General features: G+C 44.0%; 1 protein-coding gene across 2 annotated transcripts in view; it reads left to right on the top strand.

Annotated features, from left to right (window-relative positions):
* The window catches only part of MORC3 (MORC family CW-type zinc finger 3), a 246006-nt gene that overhangs the window by 117437 nt on the left and 105849 nt on the right, over positions 1-22720 (top strand). For both annotated transcript variants that reach the window (XM_029603483.1, XM_029603485.1), the window contains 3 exons: positions 11377-11496; positions 14172-14269; positions 15081-15185. In XM_029603483.1, the coding sequence (XP_029459343.1) occupies positions 11377-11496; positions 14172-14269; positions 15081-15185 (323 nt within the window). The remainder of the gene's footprint in view (positions 1-11376; positions 11497-14171; positions 14270-15080; positions 15186-22720) is intronic.

The raw sequence follows: 22720 nt of genomic DNA, 5'->3' as shown, positions 1-22720 counted from the left end.
TGGTATGGAGTTCCATTCTGAGGGGCCTGCTGTGGATAAAGCTCTTTTGTTTAGAGAGGATTTGATGGGAGGAGCGATGAGTGAATCTTTATATGCTGCTCTTACCGGTCTGGATGGAATGTGCAGTCGCAAAGGTGTATTGAGGTCCAGAGGGATGAGGTTGTGTATGGATTTGTGTATGATAATCAATACTTTGTAGGTGATTCTGTACTTAATTGGGAGCCAGTGTAGATTCTTCAAGACAGGTGTAATATGTTCTCTTTTTTTGGTCTTAGATAGAATTCTAGCTGATGCGTTTTGGAGCATTTGTAAAGGTTTGATGTTATTAGTCGGGAGGCTGAATAGAAGAGAATTACAGTAGTCTATTTTTGAGAAGATAATTGCCTGTAGAACTGTACAATAGACTTGGAAGCGGAGGAGTGGTCTAATACGTTTTAGGATTTGTAGTTTAAAAAATCCTTCTTTGGTGGTATTATTAATGAATTTTTTTAGATTTAATTGTTTGTCTAAGATGACTCCGAGGTTTCGGACTTGAGCTGAAAAGGAAGGTTGATTGTTGTGTGAGATGGACATCGTAGGTTTACCGTCTTGTGATATCAACAGTATTTCCATTTTGTATGTGATTGAAAACCTATATGTGTGATTGAGATCCTTTGTGTGTAAGAGAGATGAATATATGTATGATTGAGAACCTGTATGTCTAAGAGAGAGATCATGTGTATGTATTAAGAGCCTTTGTGTATAAGTAAGAGAGAGAGACCGTGTCTGTGTGATTGAGAGCCTGTGTGTAAGTGAGAGAACGTGTATGTGTGTGAAAAGACAGGATGTGTGTAATTGTGTTTAAGAGCCTATAATGAAACTCAACACAAGTATAGATTATAACAAAGAATTGAAAACTGAACAGCAACCAACTTTTATATGATATCCATATGTTAACAATCTTTTGAACCTTTTTTGAAACCCTTGTTATCCCCCTTAACCTTGTAACCTTTGTATTTTTGTAAACCGTTATGATGGTGAAATCGAATGACGGTATATAAAACTCTATAAATAAATGTGAGAGAGGAAAAGCATGTGCATATTTGTGTGATTGAGAGCCTATGTAAGTGAGAGAGAGAGCTTGTGTGTGACTTAGAGCAGAAAGTTGCAATCAAACCATCCCTCCTCCTGCTAATTGAAAACAATCTCAGGGTACCTGGATATCAAACGTTCACACCTTTGCAGAGCAAAGCATTTTTTTAATCCTTATTTTTCATTATTGGGTGTTTGTGCTTGCTATTTTGAAATATTTTATTGGTCTCTAGAAATTTCCGATATGAGTTTTTAGTTATTGTATATTCCATTCATCAGCTGTTTCGAAATCTGTTTTTATTATCATGGTTTTATAGCTATTGATTTTATATTTCTTGATTTGTTTGAGGACTGGTAATGTTTTTCTTTTTCCTTTATTATACTGCATACAGTCTCTCTGGCTTGTGGTTTCCAGTTCAGTTTGTCTGCATGTTTCTTTTTATGCTTTATGGTTTCTTTATTCTTTGTTAGGTGAGGGTCTGCACATGTGACTAAGCTGAGGTTTTCTGCTGGGGTGTAGTTTCTGTGTAGGGCTTTATAGCAACCTGGCTTGATCTGTTTTCCTAATAGGAGGAATATTGGAGTTTTAAGGTCTGGTGTAATATTTTCAATTTTGCCTTGTTAAGGAGGTTACTGTTTGAGTGTTGGAAACTGGTGCTGTTTTGGTATGGGGATGTTTACTATTTATGCAATTTCTGTTCAGACAGAGTACTTATCTTTTCCTTCTGTCATTCTTAACAATAAAAATAATACTGGGTCTTTATTTTTTATTTCCACCGTGAATTGTAATAAGCAGTGTGTGTCAGATGTGAATGTGGTCTGTCAGGTATGTCACGATGGGCAAAAGGTTGAGAACCATTGACTTAGATATCACATTAGTGACCACCTCTTGCTACCTACAGCTGGAAATGCGTGTCTTGGTCCCTTTGATCAAAGGAGATTCAAAGTGCTAAGAGATACTGCATCCTTGTGTACCATAGCTAATGAAATTAGCCTTCTTTAACTGCAGTGGGCTATTTTACTGGGTTATTGTTTTTTGGTCTTTTTTATGATATGACATATATATCAAGCAAAATTAGTTTCAGGAAAAACATAACTTTATCTTTCTAGATAGGATGTGAAGTTGTGATATCTTTAATTGGACCAACAAAATACTTTTGTATATATAGATGTTAATGTACCTCAAAGAGATATTAGACTAAGAGTTCCAATAAGATATTTTTAGCAAGATAAGATTATTTGCAAATACAGAAAAAAGTATTGAAAAATTACTTGACCTATGATTGAATGTAAGGCACGAGAAGGCCAATAACACGGGTGGTAGTGCCTATTCTGAGGTCATTTAATAAGACTGCTAATGCTCATTTCATGCATTGCATTTATTTATTTATTTATTTTTTAAGTACAAACATAGTAATAGTTGGTGATAGAAAAAGACCATCTGGTTCATCCTTTCCCACGTCTATCCATAAAGCTTTGTAATCTGAATAACTACTAATGCCCCTCTGATCCTAAACTCTAAAAGCATGGCATTGAGAAGTGTAACTGATGTGAAGCTTTATGTACAGTTGGTTGAAATTTTTACAGTTGTGCTTATAAGTTTAGATACCCCTGGCAGAAATTGTAAGATGTGTAGCATTTTAAGAAAGCAAGTGATCAGACAAAACACGACTGTTTTTAATGTTTCAAATTAAAATAGTTTATGCATCACAGAATTCAATAAAGGAAATAATAAAATGTTCCTGTTCAAAAGTTTACATACTCCTAGTTCTTAATGTGTATTGCCCCCTTTTTGCATCAATGATGGCTTGAATTCTCTTGTGGTAATTGTGAATGAGGCCCTCTATTTTCTCATGTGGTGAAGCTGCTTATTCTTGACAAAGCCTTCAGATCCTGTAAATTCTTTGGTTGTCTAGCATGAACTGCATGTTTGAATTCTCCCAAAGTGACTCGATGTTGAGGTCAGGAGATTATGATGGCCACTCCAGAACCTTCACTTTCTTCTGCTGTATTCATTGAAAGGTAGACTTGGCGTTATGTTTCAGATCGTTGTCATGTTGGAAAGTCTGTGCCCCCCATGCGCAGCTTCCTGGCTGATGAATGCAAATTCTCCTCCCAATATGTTCTGATAAGATGCATTCTCCAAGTACCAGCAGGATGGTAGTCCTCACAGATGGGTGATATTAGATGGAGCCCTGTCACGGAACACTTTTATCAAAGTTTCTAGAACTTTGACTGGCATACTGAGCATGCCACCAACCCTGAGGCCACACAGGGTCCCCCTTCAGTTTCTTTTTTTTTTTTCCCCACGCAGCATTTGCCTCGTGGTTAGTGGAGCTCTGCGAGGTTTGTTTTTTTTTCCCTCAAACTTTCCTCACGGAATATTTTGAATTTTTCTTCAAACTTTCCCCGTTCCGGGGTCCCCCATAGTGCACAGACTCCTCCAATGTTCGGTAAGTCCGCTTCGCGCTTTTGTGGTCTGTTCCTGATTGTTCACCTCCTGGTGGCCGACGATCACTGACCGCACGCCACCTCTTTTTATCATGGCGACCGGTTTTCTGAAGTGCCCCGAGTATCCAAGGACTAGGTCTATAATGGACCCACACGATGTTTGCGTCCTGTGCCTTGGGCCTTCCCATGACGTCTGTCGATGTCCAAGCTGTGCTCAGATGACCCCCAAAGGCCGGTGCGCCCACATGGAGAAGATGGAGCACTTGTTTGGTTCCAAGCAATCTTCTCCATCAATCCCGGGTGCATCGAGTCATGGGATCACGCTGACTTGGGACCTTCCCCATCGAAGCCCCGCCAAGAGAACCAAGGAACGGGAGACCGCCCCTCACTGGCATCGACCATTCCAAGACTTCTGCATAGTCATCCTCTGCACCGGAGAAGGACCAGGCCGAGCACTGTGGGAAGCATCGACACTAGCACAGACGGTTATCACTGTCCGGTGCCGGCACAGACACCAGAGTAGCATCAGCCTCGACAGATGCCCCGGGCAGAGGAGGCCCCCACCCTCTGGACCCGGGATCCCAGGGCGTTACCCACCGATATCTGTGCCGGGCACTGAGCCTCTGTGGACCCCCATGGACGCACCGGTGATGCCCAACCTGCCTCCTACCCCAGGGTCTGTTTTGTCTGCACCCTCGTTTCGAGAGGAGATGGACTGCGTGGTCCAACAGGCAGTGCTCAATGCCCTCTGGGGCCTTCAGCCGCCACAGACACTGGCTCCCATACCGGCATCAGAACCGGCATCCTCCATGTTGGCACCTCTCCTGGAAAGGCTGTACGTCTTGCTCTGTGCTTTGCTGACACAGCCTGTACCAGCAGGCCCCTCTGTGCCCAGCCAACCACTGGTGCCTTCTCCAGTCTCGATCCTGATTCTGGGCTCCTTGGAGGAGGACGATGCGGCTCCTCATCCATCTCCACGGACTGAACCACCGATGCTGGATCCTGTCCCCGGACCATCGGGCCTCCCAGAGCCCCGGCGTCCTTCACAGGTCCTGGTGCCCATGATGCCAGTACCACCGCTGTCTGTGCCACCTCACCATCTATCTGGGTCCGTGCCCCGTACTCTGGGGTTTAGCCTCTTTCCTCGACCCAGGCACCTCGCTGGTGAGGAAGAGGCCCCCTATGACCCATGGGGGGATGCCTCCTCTGAACATTCCTCTGAGGCCTCCGAGGAACTTCTTTCAGAGCCTCCTTCCCCCCCGCCCCCTCCCCCCCGGGAGAGAGACGGCGCACACCTCCAGAGGATCTCTCCTTTGCCAGTTTCATTAGGGAGATGGCGGAAATCATTCCTTTCCAACTTTCAACAAAAGGAAGACGCCCGCCACAAGCTATTGGAGGTCGTATAGTTTGTGGACGCTCTTAATGAGGTGATGGCTGTCCTGGTACACGAGGTTCTTCTGGACCTCTTTCTCAGTCTCTGTGAACATCCAGGTCAGTAGGAAGACTGCCACCTACCTAGTGCAACAGGCCCTAGGTTTTCAGAAGAGCCAGTTGCCACACCAGTCGGTGGTGGTGGAATCAGCCCAGAAAAAGGCCAAGAGGAAATGCCTTCACTCCTCTGCCCCTCCAGGAAAAGACCAGAGAGCCTTAGACGCCCTAGGTCGAAGGGTTTTCTAGGATTCTATGCTGATCGCTTGCATAGCTACATACCAGTTATACATGAACCAGTATAACAAGAACCTCTGGAAACAAGTCCAGGAGTTCTCGTAAACCTTGCCACAGCTTCAGGAGGGCCAGGATTCCATCCTCCAGAAAGGATTAGAGGCTGGAAAACACAAAGTGAGGGCGGCTTATGACGTTTTTGAAACAGCATCAAGGGTCTCAGCAGTGGCATTAGTGCCAGATGCTGGGCCTGGCTAAAGGCCTCAGATCCAAGAAAAATTAACTGACCTCCCCCTATACAGGAGAAAACCTGTTTGGGGACAAAATCCATGTCGCTGTGGCCCAACTCAAGGACCACCATGAGACCCTGCATCAACTGTCCACTACTACCTCTGATGCCTCCTCAGTCACCTGCAGTCCCTCAGTATTTCTGTCTCCAGCAGAATTTAGAGGTGAAATCCTGCAGTCTGGAGTTTAAAAAAAAAAAAGTTAGAAGATTTCTAAGAAGTGTGTGGCTCCTCGAGGTGTTGGGTACCTTTGTGGGTCATTCCTCAGGTAGAGCAGAGCTAGCAGGGGGATGGTTATCCCTGATCTAGCTCAGCCCTCAACTTCCAGAGGGAGGAAAAGCCAGGGGTTCTGGTTCCCTCTCTCCCTCTGTGTCCTCTTCAGCCGTCAGAATCCATTAGCAGGGAAGTATTTTCTTTTTCTCTTCCTTTTTTTTTTGTGGGTTGTTGCTTAAAGAAAAAAAAGCAAAGGACATGATGGCAGAGCTGATTGTTTGCCGGGAGGCCAGAGGCATGTGTGAATGGGGATGCAAGCGATTCGGCCACTGCGCCCAGTGCTGGGGCAGCATTGTAGCTCTTTACTGTGCCAGCGAGGGATTCCTTAGTGGCAGAAGTCTATTTCTAGTGCTGACCATGACGACATGGCGCCTCCCACTGAGCGTGGGAAACTTTCGGGGCTGTGACCTGAGGCAATCATGCCTCATGTAGCCTTGTTTTGTCCCGATTGTGCCTCCGAAGGGATAGGGACCTCCACAGGGGTCACTGGTGGTGGTTGCTCTACCCGGGCTTCCGGCTCTGTACAGGATACCCCAGGGGGTCGGTGGAGGTAGCGGGCATCTTGAGACGATGTAGCAGAAGATAGGCCTCTGCAAGGGATTCTCCTCCTCTCCCCCCACCCCCTGAGGAGGACAGGGAAGGGGGTAGGAGAGAATGATGAAGAGGTGCTGGATCAGGACTCCAGTGGTACCAAGGACTTCTCCGCAGATTTTGTCCTGCTCCTCCATAAAGCCTATTTAGAGAAAAAGGAAGCAGGATCTAAGTGCTCTGCTCCTCAGAAAACCCAATGCTTGACTAAAAGGTCTAAAGTGGCTAGGCAGTCAGGGTCAGGGGGAATTTTTCTGCTTCTTGTGTGGGTCATCCCTCTGGTGACGAGGATGGCACCTCCAGAAGATGCAGGTGGTCTGCAGGGAGGTCCGTGGGTTGATCTGGACACATTACTGGATGCCATGCATAATGCTGGGGATGTCCCAGTCACAAAGGGGGATGATTGTTCCAAAAGGCAGAACTGCAGCTACTAATTTCCTAGGTGTTGGAAGAGTTGGGGATTAAAGACATGCAGGAGGTTTCTGACAAGGATGTCTGGATGGACTACGGGGGCTGCCATTCCTTTACTAAAGAAAGTGAAGAAGTTGGTCGACTGGGAGTGGGAATCTCCTGTGGCGGGTTTTAAGGTAGCCAGGGCTATGGCTAAATTTTTTCTTGCTGGAGCAGACCATAGAGCTTTGGAGGCTTCCTAAGGTAGATGTGGCAGTGTCAGCAGCGACCAAAAAGACAACCATCCCAACAGCAGGATCGGCCACGCTGAATGATATCCATTAGTATCCTTCAAGGATATATTCCTCCGAACCATGCACTGCTGAGTGTCTGTCTGCTTTCCCCCTTGTTCTAGTTTTAAAAGCTGCTCTATCTCCTTTTTAAAAGTTAGTACCAGCAGCTTGGTCCACTCTGGTTAAGGTGGAGGCCATCCTTTCGGAAAAGTTTTCCCAGTTGCTTACAAAACTGCTTATCACATGTTCCTATTGTCTTCATTCCGCTAACATCCTTACCACTCTCATTCCTATTCTATATCCCTCCTGCCCTAAAATTCTATGAAGTTATTCAATTGGTTAAGATGTAATTTCCTTTCATTCCTCTGATTGTTTTACTGTAAACTGATGTGATGTGCAAACGAACGTCGGTATAGAAAAGTGTTAAAACTGAATCCCTCTTCCCTGAACCATCGTCTCATCCACACATTGAAACTCCAGAGCTCTGCCTCTGGGATCCTGCATGTGGAACAGAAAGCATTTCAGAGAATGCCACCCTGGAGGTTCTGGATTTCAAGTAGAAAGCTGGAATGTAAATGTAACATCAGGACATACTAGAGACATAAAGCTCCTGGATGTAATAAACGACTGCTTCATGGAGCAATTGGTTCAGGAACCAACGAGAGAGGGAGCTATTTTAGATTTATTTCTTAGTAAAATGCAGGATTTGGTGAGAGAGAACGGTGGTGGAGCAACTTGGCAATAGTGATAATAACATGATCAGATTTAAACTAATAACTGGAATGGGGACAATAAGAAAATCTACAGCTCTAACACTAAATTTTCGAAAGGGAAACTTTGATAAAATGAGAAAATAAAAACTGAAAGGTGCAGCTGCAAAGGTTAAATGTTCAACAGGCATGGACATTGTTTAAAAATCACCAAACAAACAAGGAAAAAGAAAAAACAAATATCACTAGGCTGTGCTCTAAAGGTTATATTCAAAAAAGATTTTGTTCAAAGAAAAACATTTTTTGAAATAAGACTGACCGTATCGGCAAGCCTGGCGACAAGTCCCTGGAATTATTCAACAGGGGTTGTCCGGACTTCTCATCATTTACAGTTAACCTTAAATATACTATTTTTTACTACCTTAAATACATTATTTTTTACTGTACTTTTTGTTTTAATTTTTTGGTTATTTTTTGAATTTTTCAAGGTATTTTCAATAAAATTTATAAATCCAGAGCAATTTGTATATATTTTTTAACGCAGTCCAAGAAATTATTTCCTATGTCAAAGGACAAGAAAATAGAATAGCCTTGTCCTTTGACATAGGAAATAATTTCTTGGACTGCGTTAAAAAATAGACTTCCCTTGGATTTATCCAAGGGAAGTCTTTCCTCACAAATCTGCTTTTTTTTTTTTTTTTTTTTAAGGGGTTAATAAACATGGATAAAGGTGAACCAGTAGATGTAGTGTATTTGGATTTTCGGAAGGTGTTTGACAAAGTCTCTCATGAAAGGCTTCTAAGAAAACTAAAAGGTAATGGGATAGGAGGACATGTCCTTTCATGGACTGGTTAAAAGACAGGAAACAAAGTAGGATTAAATGGTCAATTTTCTCAGTGTAAAAAGGTAAACAGTGGAGGGCCTCAGGGATCTGTACTTGGACCGGTGCTTTTCAATATATTTATAAATGATCTGGAAAGGAATATGACAAGTGAGGTTATCAAATTTGCAGATGATTCAAAATTATTCAGAGTAGTTAAATCACAAGTGGATTGTGACACATTGCAGGAGGACCTTGCGAGACTGGAAGATTGAGCTTCCAAATAGCAGATGAAATTTAAAGTGGAAAAGTGCAAGATGTTGCATATAGGGAAAAATAATCCTTGCTGTAGTTACATGATGTTAGGTTCCATATTAGGAGCTACTCCCCAGGAAAAAGATCTAGGCATCATAGTGGATAATACTTTGAAATCGTTGGCTCAGTGCGCTGCAGCAATCAAAAAAGCAAACAATGTTAGGAATTAAGAAGGGAATGGTTAACAAAACGGAAAATGTCATAATGCCTTTATATCGCACCATTGTGAGACCGCACCTTGAATACTGTGTACAATTCTGGTCTCTACATCTGAAAAAAAGATATAGTTGTGATGGAGAAGGTATAGAGAAGGGTGACCAAAATGATAAAAGGGATGGAATAGCTCCCCTATGAGGAAAGGCTGAGGAGGTTAGGGCTGTTCCGCTTGGAGAAGAGACGACTGAGGAGGGGATATGATAGAGGTCTTTAAAATAATGAGAGGTCTTGAACAAGTAGATGTGAATTTATTTACACTTTCGGATAATAGGACTAGGGGGCACTCCATGAAGTTAGGGAGTAGCATATTTAAGACCAATCAGAGAGAATTCCTTTTCATTCAATGCACAATTAAGCTCTGGAATTTGTTGCCAGAGGATGTGGTTAGTGCAATTCGTGTAGCTGGGTTTAAAAAATATTTGGATAAGTTCTTGGAGGAGAAGTCTAACTGCTATTAAGTTGACTTAGGGAATGGTCTCTGCTATTACTGGCATCAGTAGCATGGGATCTTCTTAGTGTTTGGGTACTTGCCAGGTTCTTGTGGCCTAGTTTGGCCTCTGTTGGAAACAGGATGCTGGGCTTAATGGAACCTTGATCTGACCCAGCATGGCAATTTCTTATGATCTTAGGATTGGAAGTTGGAGATTCTGTTGAAGAGGTTGTTTGAGGTCTTAGCTTTAAGCCTTCGTGCAGCGGTCTGTGGAAACTTGATGCAGAGATCCTGCTTGTGCTGGGTGCAGAAAGCACAGGGGAAGGAGTCTGGGACTGTAGTGGTTGACCAGTTCCAGAGGGGTTGCGGGCGCAGGCAACCCCCTGGGCAGAGTGTCAGCTGATATCTGTGCAGGAGATTTGTCAGGCGGCGACATGGTCTTCATGTCACAATTTTACCAAACATTACTGTCTGGATGTTTGTGCGTCAGAAGAGGCTGTGTTTGTGGAAAGTGTATTGCGCATGGGTCTTTCAGGTTCCGCCTAGTGTAGAAGAGCTTGGGTACATCCCGCTTGTCTGGACTGATCTGGGTTATAACCAGGAAAGGAAAATTGGTTCTTTCTTGCTAATTTTTGTTCTTAAATACTACAGATCAGTCAAGAAGCCTAACCCCTTGATTTTTTAAAGACCTTCCTCACTTATGGATGTTGCTAATGCAGTTTTTAGTCAAATGCAGATTTACAAAGATTGACTTTCAAAGATTATACATAGGTTATAGGTTAGGGTTACAAATTGCAATGACGCTGGTTATGAAGGGGGGGGGGATTCCTAGTTTTATGGGGCGCAAACTTTCTCTGCTCGCCCAGAATTATTTGGGTTTTTTGGATTGGACATCTTGGCTTGGGTACAGGTCAATACTGAGGGACTGCAGGTGGCACGATTATGTAGTAGTGTCTGAAACGTTTTTATTTTCTGCCTTCATCTGCTGGTAGAGGATGCAAAACCCACTTGTCTGGACTGATCTGGGGTATTCCAGGAATGAAAATTAGCAGCTAAGAACTAATTGTCCTATGTCTTTTTATATCCTTTACCTGAGTTTTTAAAGTTGAGCTACTTTTGCTAGCAGATCCTTTGTTTTCCCCATGCTTCAGTAATCACCAAAGTCTGTGTAGCTCTGGATGAAATGCACAAGGGTTTCCTAAGTGCGAAGAAACTAATTGACTATTTATACACAGACAATTACAATCAAACAAGGCACAAGTGTGGATGCCTACCTTCATTGTCATCTCAACCTGTGTGTCAACTTGAGTGTATACTATCAGCCCAATTATTCAAGGGTATGTAAACTTTTGATCAGAACCATTTTATTATTTCCTTTATTGCTGTGGTTTGTTTAATGATAGTTCTATTCTGTGATACATAAAATAGTTTAATTTTGAAACACATTAAAAATAAGACATGTTTTATCTGATCACTCACGTTTTCTTAAAATGCTAAACTTATGAGCACAACTGTACATTTATGAGTTTATGAAACTAAAAAGGTTAGACATGCAAAAGAGTCAAAGTAAAATACCAAAATTTAATTGGGCTTCTACTGAAATGAGACAATGAGTCCGATTCACCAAAGGCCTTTCTCCAATTCTGTGTCTATAAGGAAAATAACTTGATGAATGGAGTGCAATGTGTCATTGATAACACCATTAGTTGACATCTATTTCTCCATGTTAGCAGGACTGTATATTAGTTACTTTGATTCTAGAAATATTATTTGATTGTGTACATATGTTATGGTTTTCTGCAATGCAGTGTCACAGCCTGAGCTGTTGACAATTCTCCTTTTGTAAAGCTGTTTTCCTTAACACTTGGAGCCTAAAACTGTAAAAATAACCTTTGGATATAACTGTAGGAACAAAGAGCATTATGGAATAATGATGTACCACAAAAACAGACTCATCAAAGCTTATGAACGAGTTGGCTGCCAGCTAAAGGTAAGTGTTTGGAGAAGTGTGGCAAAACAGGTTTGCTCACTATGATTTCTTGTTTTGCCTTTGGTTTGTGTTTTTCCCCAGAGACAACTCATTTTTTACTAGCTGGCTTGCAGATGGTGGTTTGACTCAGAATGAGACTTGGACGGCACACATATCACAGTATCCTTGAGGAAGCTATGACTACCTACCTGTGGTGCCATTGGTGACAGAGCTATTGTTAATACTTTGTACACTGATTGGCCCTTCAGACAGAGAACTAGCCCTGAAGTTGCTAGAATCTTCTTGGCTGAGACTACAGAGAGCAGATCAGTGCTGAGACCCTGTTCTAACTGATGGACAGTACATTTTCATGAAGCTCCCCAGGCATATATAAGTACAGTCAGTGTCAGCTTTTGCTGTTTAATCCTTTCATCTGTTGCTTGCAATTCAAATCTTTTTTACATTCACTGTTTCCCACTTTTTGTTGATAAAATTCATTTAATTTGTTAGCTCTGTCTTGATACTCATGAACCCAGTATTTTCTGGGTTTGTCTGTGGGTGCATTTATAGGAGCTCTGACCCCTGGGTTGTGTCGGGAATAGCATGCGATTGGGGGTACTTGCCCAGTGGCAAGCAGGAACCCTATTGGCAGGCAGGAAGCTGCCAGTGTAGAGGCATGTGCACAGATACACTCAGGCCTGAGCAGTACTGAGTAGGCCCTCTGAATGGCCACAATATTAACCCTGAGTGTGTTAGGGGGTAGCAGGAAAGTATCACATGATGGACAAGATTTTAGTTTTTGAGAAAGTGTACTGTTTATAGAGAATATAATAGGAGATTCAAGCCGGTGGCTCACTGCAGCACTGTACATTGTCTAGCAGCTAGTCCTAGTGCGAGTTGTAATCTTACTTCTTGGGCCTGCTAAGGCAGTTAACAGAGGGGAGTCATCACCCAAAGTCTTGGAAGTGAGGAAGGTAATGTATGTTGTTCTTTCTTCCTACTTGGATTTAATGCAGTTTGAGCACAAGATTCCTAAGAAAACTTTGGGTTGTCTTGTAAGAGGAATAGTGGATCTCTATTAAGCATTGGTCTGCAGCCTGGGGACAGCAACTGTAGTTAATGATCCATTATGAGTGCTGTTCTAAGTAATGAAACACATATCTGAATATGTAATATGTAATATGAAGTAATGAAACACATAACCACTGCTAAACCACTCAGACTTCCGAACTGTACTCTGATTTTCTCAAGCATAGACTACTGCAATTTGCTCATGTTAGGACTCCCCAAATCTTCTCTAAACCCTCTTCAAATATTACAAAATGCCACAGCCAGAATTCTCACAGGTCACAAAAGATCTGACCACATTACCCCGATCCTAAAAGAGCTACACTGGCTCCTAATAGAACAAAGAATCAAATACAAGACTCTAGCAATCTTACACAATCCTACACATCACAATGACGATGACAGCATCAACACCCTAATCCATAGACAACACTCCCAACGGACCACCAGATCAACTAACAAAAATTGCCTTGAAATCCCATCTGCAACCACCGTTAAACTCACCACAACCAGAAAAGAGCATTCTCAATAGCTGGTCCTCACCTATGGAACTCCCTTCCAACTCAACTAAGAGCCGAACGAAATACCATATCTTTCAAAAAACTACTCAAAACATGGCTTTTTAAACGAGCCTTTAAGGATGGGATAGGATAAACAATCAACTACACACAGCTCTGCCCCCCTCCCCAGACTCGCAACTCCAACCACCTTGATCACCATGTCAGAATAACCATATCAGTTTTATCCCTTCGTTACTCCGTCTTACCCTGTTAAATTATCTCCCTGTCATTTACTGTTTAAATATTATCTCCTGCCACAGCTAACCTTAAATTCTAATATTTTCAGTTACCACAATCCTCACATTTTGTCAGATATGATGTTCCTGAGCTCATAGGTATAATACCATTCTTGAGTTTTCATATATAATACTCTTGAGTCCTTATGTATAATGTTCTCGAGTTCTTATGTATAACGTTCTTGAGTTCTATGTATACTGTTTTTTAGTTCTACTGTATACTGTTCTTTAGTTCACATGTATAATGTTGTTCAAATGTAAACCGGAGTGAAGGCCAACACTAATACTTCGGTATATAAAAACAAACAAATAAGCCAAAATTTATTTATTATTTTATCACAAGAGATCGCCAGTGTTGGGGTTGGATGGAAAAAAGGTGTAGTCTTGTGTCAGGTTTGTCTTACCAGCCCTTCTACCAGTAAGGGAATTGGATTACCCAGACAATTGAACTGGTAAAACCCAGACAATTGAACTAGTAAAAGATAATGAGCATAAAATTTATAGATAAATATAGGTGTTAGTATATGCATATATTACTTATTCATTTAAAAGCATTTTAAACTGCCTTCTTGATCCAGAAATGATTACGCAAGGCAATGTACAAATAAAACCTGTCAACACTAACAGTGCAGATAAACAATTGATATACAAAAATTAAAAAATACATTCTTCTGCTATCCTGCATATTAGGGATACTACCTCATTACATACCATTACAAATAGTAAATGAACAAATGTGGCAAACAGCATCTGTAACTGTTTATACTCTTGCATCTGAGAACTGATATTTTGACATAATTTGAGGTTTTGCTTTTCCTCGATCCTTTTTCAGGCTAACAACATGGGTGTCGGTGTGGTTGGAGTAATAGAGTGTAACTTCCTGAAGCCAACTCACAATAAGCAAGACTTTGACTATACCAATGAATACAGGTGAATTGGGAATGCTTACCGTTCCTGGCTGTGTTTTGGTGATTTAAGGGTTCTGCAATTTTTTATTAATTAATTTATCAATATATTGTGCCATGGTGCTGCTGATAGTTTTTAATTGGCTATCTTCAGTAATATGCTTTTTTGAATGTTGTTTTTCCTTTGAAGAGAGGTATGGTAGTTGACTCTGCCATGAAGATGTTTAGTACTAGTGAGTAAAAGGTATCATAGTTGCTTTATGCTGGTCTGGGAATATCTATACTGAAATAAAGCATTACAATTTTATTGAAACAAGCCAGCTGTGATACTGTAGTCTTTTATCTTGAATTGAGATTCTGTGATGACTAGTCAGCAGCAAAAAATTGAGTTCATATCCAAAGTTGATACTACAATATTAGGAGAGAATGGTGCCTCCCTAGAAAGGGCATCCCTTGGGTAAGGTCTTATTACAGATTTATGGGCTGCAAGGGTGACCCCAGACCCTTATCTTGGTATTGCTCACTGCCCAGCAGGATGTCAATGTCTGAGACCTGATTTTGCTTTTTTTGATGTGTGGCTGAGGTACAGTCAATACATTTGCTGCTGAGTGATGGCCAGAATTTCCTCCTAGTGACTGGGACTTGTGTGACCTTGAGAGATATCAAGCCCTGGCTGAATCTAGGAATCAGCATATAAAATTGTTGCCTACAGAGTGAGCTGCTTTTGCAGTGTGATTGTTACTGGAAACTTTAGAAATCACATTATTTTCAGTAAGTTCTACACAGCAAAACATTCTTCTTGAGTACTTATGAGGCATTTTTTGCTTTCTTTCTAGACTCACCATGGTGGCATTAGGAGAAAAACTGAATGACTACTGGAATGAAATGAAATTGAAGAAAAACAAAGATGATCCTCTGAACTTACCAGTTGAGGACATTGAGTAAGACTAAAGAAGGCCCTTAATTATCTCTGTATATTATAAGATTATTAGGGGCTCCGGGTAATAATTTCAGCACGATTGCGCATGTGCAAGCTCCAGTGCATGCATGGATCGGCACATAGTGTGGGAGGGCAGGCTCCAGCGGGAGAGATGAGAGAAAATTCTGGGCAGGAGGTAAATGCATGCTGCTGCAGTTTCATGCACCCATAAAATCAGTGAAGGGCCGGCAGAAACTGTAGACTCCAGCGACAGGCGAGAATCTAGCAAACAAAACAGTCAAACTCATACCAGGGCTTTACAATATCTACCAAGTCAGTGATGATGTGGGTAGGGGCGGCAGCAAGAAGAGAACCACTCTGCAAACAAAACCTGTGAAAGTTTGAGCCACAAGCAGCTGCTCACATGATCAGAGTAGAGGAAAGAGATAGGCAGCAAGACAAGTGCAATGAGTGTGTGCAGGAGGGAGGAAGGAAAGGTCAGGAAGTAGACAGGCAGTAGGAAGGATAACAAAGTGGAGCATGCAGTGAGAGAAGAGCGCCCATACTCCTACACTCATTCTCATACTCTTCCAATCCAGTCCTCACATCCCCAATGCAGGCAACCCACAACACACCTCTGCCCCTACCCATCACCAATCATCCCCCAATGAAGATCAGCCGACCCATCCAAAGGAAGAAGCCATATTTGTCCTATTCTACCAAAGATGGGTCGAGAGAACTTCGGACAAGTGGGTCCTATCCATCTTTCGAGAGGGATATTACCTGGATTTCCACCACCTTCCTCCGAACCAGTATGTGGAATCTCCCTGCCACGACCTTTCCAAGAGAATGGCAGTGGAAGCTACACTGACCAGATTACTAGTCTTAGAGGCTAGAATACCGGTGCCTCCATAACAAATAAATACTGGCCATTATTCCATCTATTTTATCGTTCCCAGGAAGGACGTTCAGTCCTATGCTGGACCTCAAGGCGGTCAACCGTCACCTGAAGATTCCTTGCTTCCGCATGGAAATCCTACGCTCTGTAATAAGGGCGATACAACCGGGAGAGTTCCTTACATCCCTGGATCTGTCGGAAGCCTACCTACACATTCCGATCCATCAAGAGCATCAGCATTTTCTACACTTCTCGATCCTGGACCATCACTACCAGTTCCAGGCACTACCTTTTGGGTTAGCCACTGCACCCTGGACGTTCACCAAGATCATAGTGGTGATGGCAGCATCACTGAGGAAGGAAGGAATCCGCGTGCACCCTTATCTAGACGATTGGCTGATCAGAGCGAAATCCCCAGAGGAAAGCCACCAGGCAACCAACAGAGTCAAAACTCTACTGGAGAGCCTCGGGTGGGTGGTCAACACAAACAAGAGCTGCCTGCAGCCTTCCCAATCTCTAGAATACTTGAGTCCGGTTCGACACCAAACAAGACAAGGCCATCCTCACACCGACAAGGAGATCAAAACTGGTGACCCAGTTACACGAACCCTGTTGAGCGAACTTCGCCCCACAGCATGGGATTACCTACAAGTTCTCTGCCTCATGGCATCCACACTGGAAGTAGTCCCATGGGCACGGGCTCACATGAGAACCCTACAATGCTCACTACTATCATGATAGAATCCACTGTCCCAGAGCTACACCGTACGGCTTCAGCTCCCGGACTACAATGGTGGCTACAAGAAGCCCATCTGAGCCAGGGAAGGAAACTATCCTCCCCAACCTGGATCCTACTCACCATGGATGCCAGGCTATGAGGATGGGGAGCACACTGCCAGGAGCTAACTGTCCAAGGTCAATGGAACAAAGAAGTCAGGATGGAATATCAATCGCCTAGAAGCCCGGGCAGTCAGACTAGCCTCCCTAAGGTTCGGTCACAGACTCCGAGGCAAAGAGGTCGGAGTAATGTCTGACAATGCCACAACAGTGGCCTACATCAACCGTCATGGAGGAACCAGAAGCCAACAGGTGTCACTGGAAATAGACCCCCTAATGTCATGGGCAGAAGTGAATCTTCAAGAGATCTCGGCCATCGACATTGCAGGGAAAGACAATGTCGCAGCGGTCTACCTCCGCAGAGAAAGTCTAGATCCAGGAGAATGGAAACAGTCAACCACAGCATTCCAATTGATAGTAAACCATTGGGGAACACCAACCATGGACCTCCTAGCAAACTGGTCCAACGCCCAGGTACCCAGTTTCTTCAGCCGCAGGCAGGAACCCCAGTCCCAGGGAATCGATGCCCTGGTATAGACCTGGTCACAGGAGGCTCTGTTATACACCTTCCCACCGTGGCCCCTATTGGGCGCAATCATCCACAAGATAGAACACCACAGGGGGCCAGTACTTCTAGTGGCCCCGGACTGGCCAAGACTGTGAAGACTGCTGGCAGGGAACCCCCTGCCGCTACCTCCACACAGAGACCTCAAACAGGGACCGATCCGCCACGAGGAACCAGCTCGATTCTTTCTTACGGTCTGGCCATTGAGAGGACTCGCCTAAGGAGGAGAGGATACTCTGGGGCAGTAATTGACACCCTACTCCGAGCACGCAAGTTCTCCACATCCCTAACATACATAAGGATTTGGAGAGTATTTGAATCCTGGTGCGAGGACCTCGACATCATACCACGCTCAGTCAAAATTCCTGCGATTTTGGAATTCCTACAGAACGAACTACAGAAGGGATTGTCCCTCAACTCCATCAAGGTACAGGAACCAAGAGCGAGAGCGGCAGCATAACCTCTCACCTGGATGTCTCCTGCTTCCTGAAAGGAGTCAAGCACATCCGACCACCCCTAAAGTGGCTGGTGCCTCTTTGGAACCTTAACCTGGTCCTAGATTTCCTAGCAGGAACCTCCTTCAGACCTATCCGTGGCCTGTCTCTCCGACTATTAACATTGAAGACTGCCTTCCTGCTGGCAGTCTGTTCAGCTCATTGTATATCCGAGCTACAAGCACTGTCCTGCCAAGAGCCGTTCCCCAGACTCACCCCGGGAACCATCCAGTTAATCACAGTTCTGTCATTCCTCCCCAAAGTGGTGTCTCACTTCCATCTCAACCAAACCATCTCGCTACCATCGCCAGATGAGCATAAGAATTCGGAAGAGGCTCGAAGTCTATGCCATCTCAACGTCGGCAGACTCCTACTCCGATACCTGGAAAGGTCGGAATCCGTACGAAAGACAGACCATCTATTCGTCCTTCACAGTGGGAAGAAGCAGGAGGAAGTGGCCTCGCAGGCAACCATAGCCCGCTGGATCAAAGAAGTCATCAAGGCGGCCTACGTGGAAGCAGGCAAGCCACCGCCTTTACAAGTCAAGGCCCATTCTACTAGAGCCCAGGCAGTGTACTGGGCGGAAACCAAGATGCTGTCACCCGCCGAGATCTGCAGGGCGGCGACATGGTCCTCCATTCACACCTTCTCCAGGTTTTACCGCCTGGATGTTCAGGCTTGGGAGGTCACAGCATTTGCAAGGGCAGTACTAAGTGGGTCGCAGGCAGCCTCCCACCCGGTTCGGGAGTAGCTTTTATACATCCCATTGGTCTTGAGTCCATCTGCTACACTAAGGAAAATGAAATTATCAGGTAAGTAATTTCTCCAATGCTCAAGACATTAAGGTAGAGATTCATCGGGAGAGGATGTTTGAAGCTTTGGTGCTGAGCCTGCAAGCGGTGATCTGTGGAAGTCTGATGCAGAGGTTCTGTGAATGTTGTGTCCAGAAGTCTCAGGATGAGTCTTCAGCAGACGCTGGTGTTAATAGCCAGACAACTCAGGTGGAGACCAGGATTGCATATGAGGCTGACACACTTTTATGACTTGAGCTGGATTTCGGCCAGGAATATGGTTGCAGCAGTCTGTGTGACATCTGCTGCAGTTGCGGAATTAGTCAGCTGATATGTGGTCCAAGTTTCAGCTCTGTAATCATCCCTTTAAAGGAAGGAAAATTGTTGTTCAGGGAGGACCTGAAACAATTGATGAAGGTTTTGGGGAGTCTAAAGGGAATAAGCTGCCAGGGGATAAGATGAGAGGAAGTTTTTTCTGCCTTGTTCTACGTTTCGGGAGTTGCGGCAGTTTTTGACCCAATAGGGGTTCTGCACTGTCTTTGGGGCAGAACCAGGGGTCCAGTAGGCAGCAGTCCTTTCGGGGCACCCGTAGACTTCCCTGAGAGAGCCTGACCAGGGGGCCAGCGGTGATAAAGCTTTACAATGAAGCCAGGCTGGTCCTCTCTCGCTCTTGAGATGGAGGTGAAAGACAGTTTCACAGTTTTATGAAGTGGTCCAGGATTACCTTGGACCTGTAGGTCCTAGAGGTAATAAGGGATGGCTGTGCTTTAGAATTTTTTTGTCCCATCACAGAAGCTTTTGTAGTCTCATTGCAATGTCTGAAGCAAGCAAGCGGCAATTCGGAACACATTGTCACCTTTAGTTGCTGGCATGATAGTACCGGTGGTGGCCAAGGAGCACGGTTGTGGGAGGTACTTGATTGATTATGTTCTGCCAAAAAAAAAGGAAGCGGCCTTTCGTCCTACCCTCGATCTGCAAAAGGTGAAATGTGATACTGCAAGTTCCCTGTTTTTCCATATGTAAACGTTGCGGACGGTGATAGTGGCAGTTCGTCGTTTGGAGTTTTTCGGGCCTTGCTGGTTTTGATGGAAGCCTATCTGCACATACCCATTTGGGAAGAACATCAAAGTTTCTTCATGTTATGGTTCTGGGGTAACTTTTCTAGTTTCGGGCTCTCCCATTCAGTATGGTGACTGCACTTCACAGGTTCACAAAAGTGATGGTGTGGTGACCGGCTCTCTGCAGGGAGATCCTAGTTCATTGGAGGAGGTATGCTGGCAATCTATGCTCATGGTGATGGATATATTGCAGTCCTTGAGCTGGGTGGTGAATTTGGCAAAGTGTCACCTGAGCCCTACCCAGATGCTGGAATTCTTGAGGGCAAAGTTCAATAGTCAGCTCGGTAGAGTGTTTCTCACCTCAGAGAGGATTCGAGAAGTTACAATCCCAAGTGGTGCTGATTTTGCAAGTGCCAGGGCCCGGGGCTTGGGATTATCTTCAGGTCTTGGGTTCAGTGACATCTATGTTGAATTTGGTGCCATGGGCTTTTGCCCACATGCGCCCTCTACAGGGGGGTGGTGGTGTCGCGCTAGAATTAGTTGTCAGAGGAGTTTCATCAGCCTTTACTGCTGCACACGATAGGTCATAGCCGAGGCATAAATGCTCAGGGTCTTCCATGGCCAACAAGGATCCTGCTGTACATGTTCCCTCCATGACCATTAATAGGTCGAGTGTTTGGGCGCATCAAGAGACATTTGGGCCAGATGGTACTGGGGGTGCCGGAGAGGCTACTGCATCCGTAGTTTGCGGGTCTGGTTCAGCACGCAATTGATGGGTCCCTGAAATTGGCTCATTTGCAGGGCCATTAAGGCAAGGTCCTATATTCCTGGATTGGGTGGGTCACTTTTTGTCTTGTGACTTGACTTTTGAGAGCAAGCGCTTGCGAGAAAAAGGATACTCTGAGCCTGTTATTTTCAAGGGCTTAGTTTACAATTCCTTGAAAGGGGTCGCACATCTGCAGCCAGCCGGTGCATAGATTGGGTCTGGCATGAAGTTTAAATTTGGTCTTTGGAGGTGCCAGAAATGGATGCAAGACCTCCAAGGGCATGATGGTGCGTTTTCTGAAGGAAGCTATTCTTTCAGCTTATCTTTGTAAGGAGAGAAGAATTCCAGAGGTGTTGCGTGCACTGTACTAGAGCACTGGCAGTGTCGTGGACCAAGTGTCAGTGTCGCTGCAGGAGATTTGTAGAGTGGTGACGTGGTCTTATCTTGCCATTACAGTTTAGATGTTTGGCTCCAGGGGAGTTGAACTTAGGAAAAAGTGTGTTGAAAGGGATCTTTTGTGGGCCTGCCCAGTATAAGGGTACTTTGGTTACATTCCACTTGTCTGGACTGATCTGGGGTTCAAACAGGAAAGGAAAATTGGTTCTTACTTCCTAATTTTCATTCCTGAAATACCCCAGATCACTCCAGAGACCCAGCTCCTTAATGTTCTTGTTACGGCAAGTCCATGTTCTGGCTTGCTTACTGGGAAGAACTATCAGAATGTATATATACTGAACATAAAGAAGTTTGCAAGTTGTGGTTAGCCCCTTGGGTTGATATGTGGTTTTTCTGTTTGTGGGGCTCCAACCTTTGGGTTTGGTGGTTGCCCTCATTTAGGGGGTTGTTGAGGAGTTGTTACTCTATAGTTGACTTGGATACAGGTCAATACTGAGGGACTGCATGTGGCATTCTCAGTTATGTAGCAGGGCCTCAATTTTTAGTTCTCTGCCTCCATCTGCTCGAAGGGATGCAAAACCCACTTGTCTGGACTGATCTGTGGTACTTCAGGAATGAAAATTAGCAGGAAAGAACTAATTTTCCTATTTTTGCTACGAATTGCTGGTCTTTGGTTAAATGAACATAAGAAATTGCCATGCTGGGTCAGACCAAGGGTCCATCAAGCCCAGCATCCTGTTTCCAACAGAGGACAAAACCAAGCCAAAAGAACCTGGCAATTACCCAAACACTAAGAAGATCCCATGCTACTGATGCAATTAATAGCAGTGGCTATTCCCTAAGTAAAATTGATTAATAGCCATTAATGGACTTCTCCTCCAAGAACTTATCCAAACCTTTTTTTAACCCAGCTACACTAACTGCACTAACCACATCCTCTGGCAACAAATTCCAGAGCTTTATTGTGTGTTGAGTGAAAAAGAATTTTCTCCGATTAGTCTTAAATGTGTTACTTGCTAAATTCATGGAATGCCCCCTAGTCCTTCTATTATTCGAAAGTGTAAATAACAGAATCACATCTACTTGTTCAAGACCTCTCATGATCTTAAAGACCTCTATCATATCCCCCTCAGCCGTCTCTTCTCCAAGCTGAACAGCCCTAACCTCTTCAGCCTTTCCTCATAGGGGAGCTGTTCCATCCCCTTTATCATTTTGGTTGCCTTTCTCTGTACCTTCTCCATCGCAATTATATCTTTTTTGAGATGCGGCGACCAGAATTGTACACTGTATTCAAGGTGCGGTCTCACCATGGAGCGATACAGAGGCATTATGACATTTTCCGTTCTATTAACCATTCCCTTCCTAATAATTCTTAACATTCTATTTGCTTTTTTGACTGCTGCAGCACACTGAGCAGACGATTTTAAAGTATTATCCACTATGATGCCTAGATCTTTTTCCTGGGTGGTAGCTCCTAATATGGAACCTAACATCGTGTAACTACAGCAAGGGTTATTTTTCCCTATAGCAACACCTTGCACTTGTCCACATTAAATTTCATCTGCCATTTGGATGCCCAATCTTCCAGTCCTGCAAGGTCCTCCTGCAATGTATCACAGTCCGCTTGTGACCCAACCACTCTGAATAATTTTGTATCACCCGCAAACCTGACAACCTCACTCGTCGTATTCCTTTCCAGATCATTCATACACACATTGAAAAGCACCGGTCCAAGTACAGATTCCTGAGGCA

Source organism: Rhinatrema bivittatum, chromosome 5 (assembly GCF_901001135.1).
Source record: "Rhinatrema bivittatum chromosome 5, aRhiBiv1.1, whole genome shotgun sequence".
In the NCBI taxonomy this organism is placed as follows: domain Eukaryota; kingdom Metazoa; phylum Chordata; class Amphibia; order Gymnophiona; family Rhinatrematidae; genus Rhinatrema; species Rhinatrema bivittatum.
This window is presented reverse-complemented; position numbering and strand designations above follow the sequence as displayed.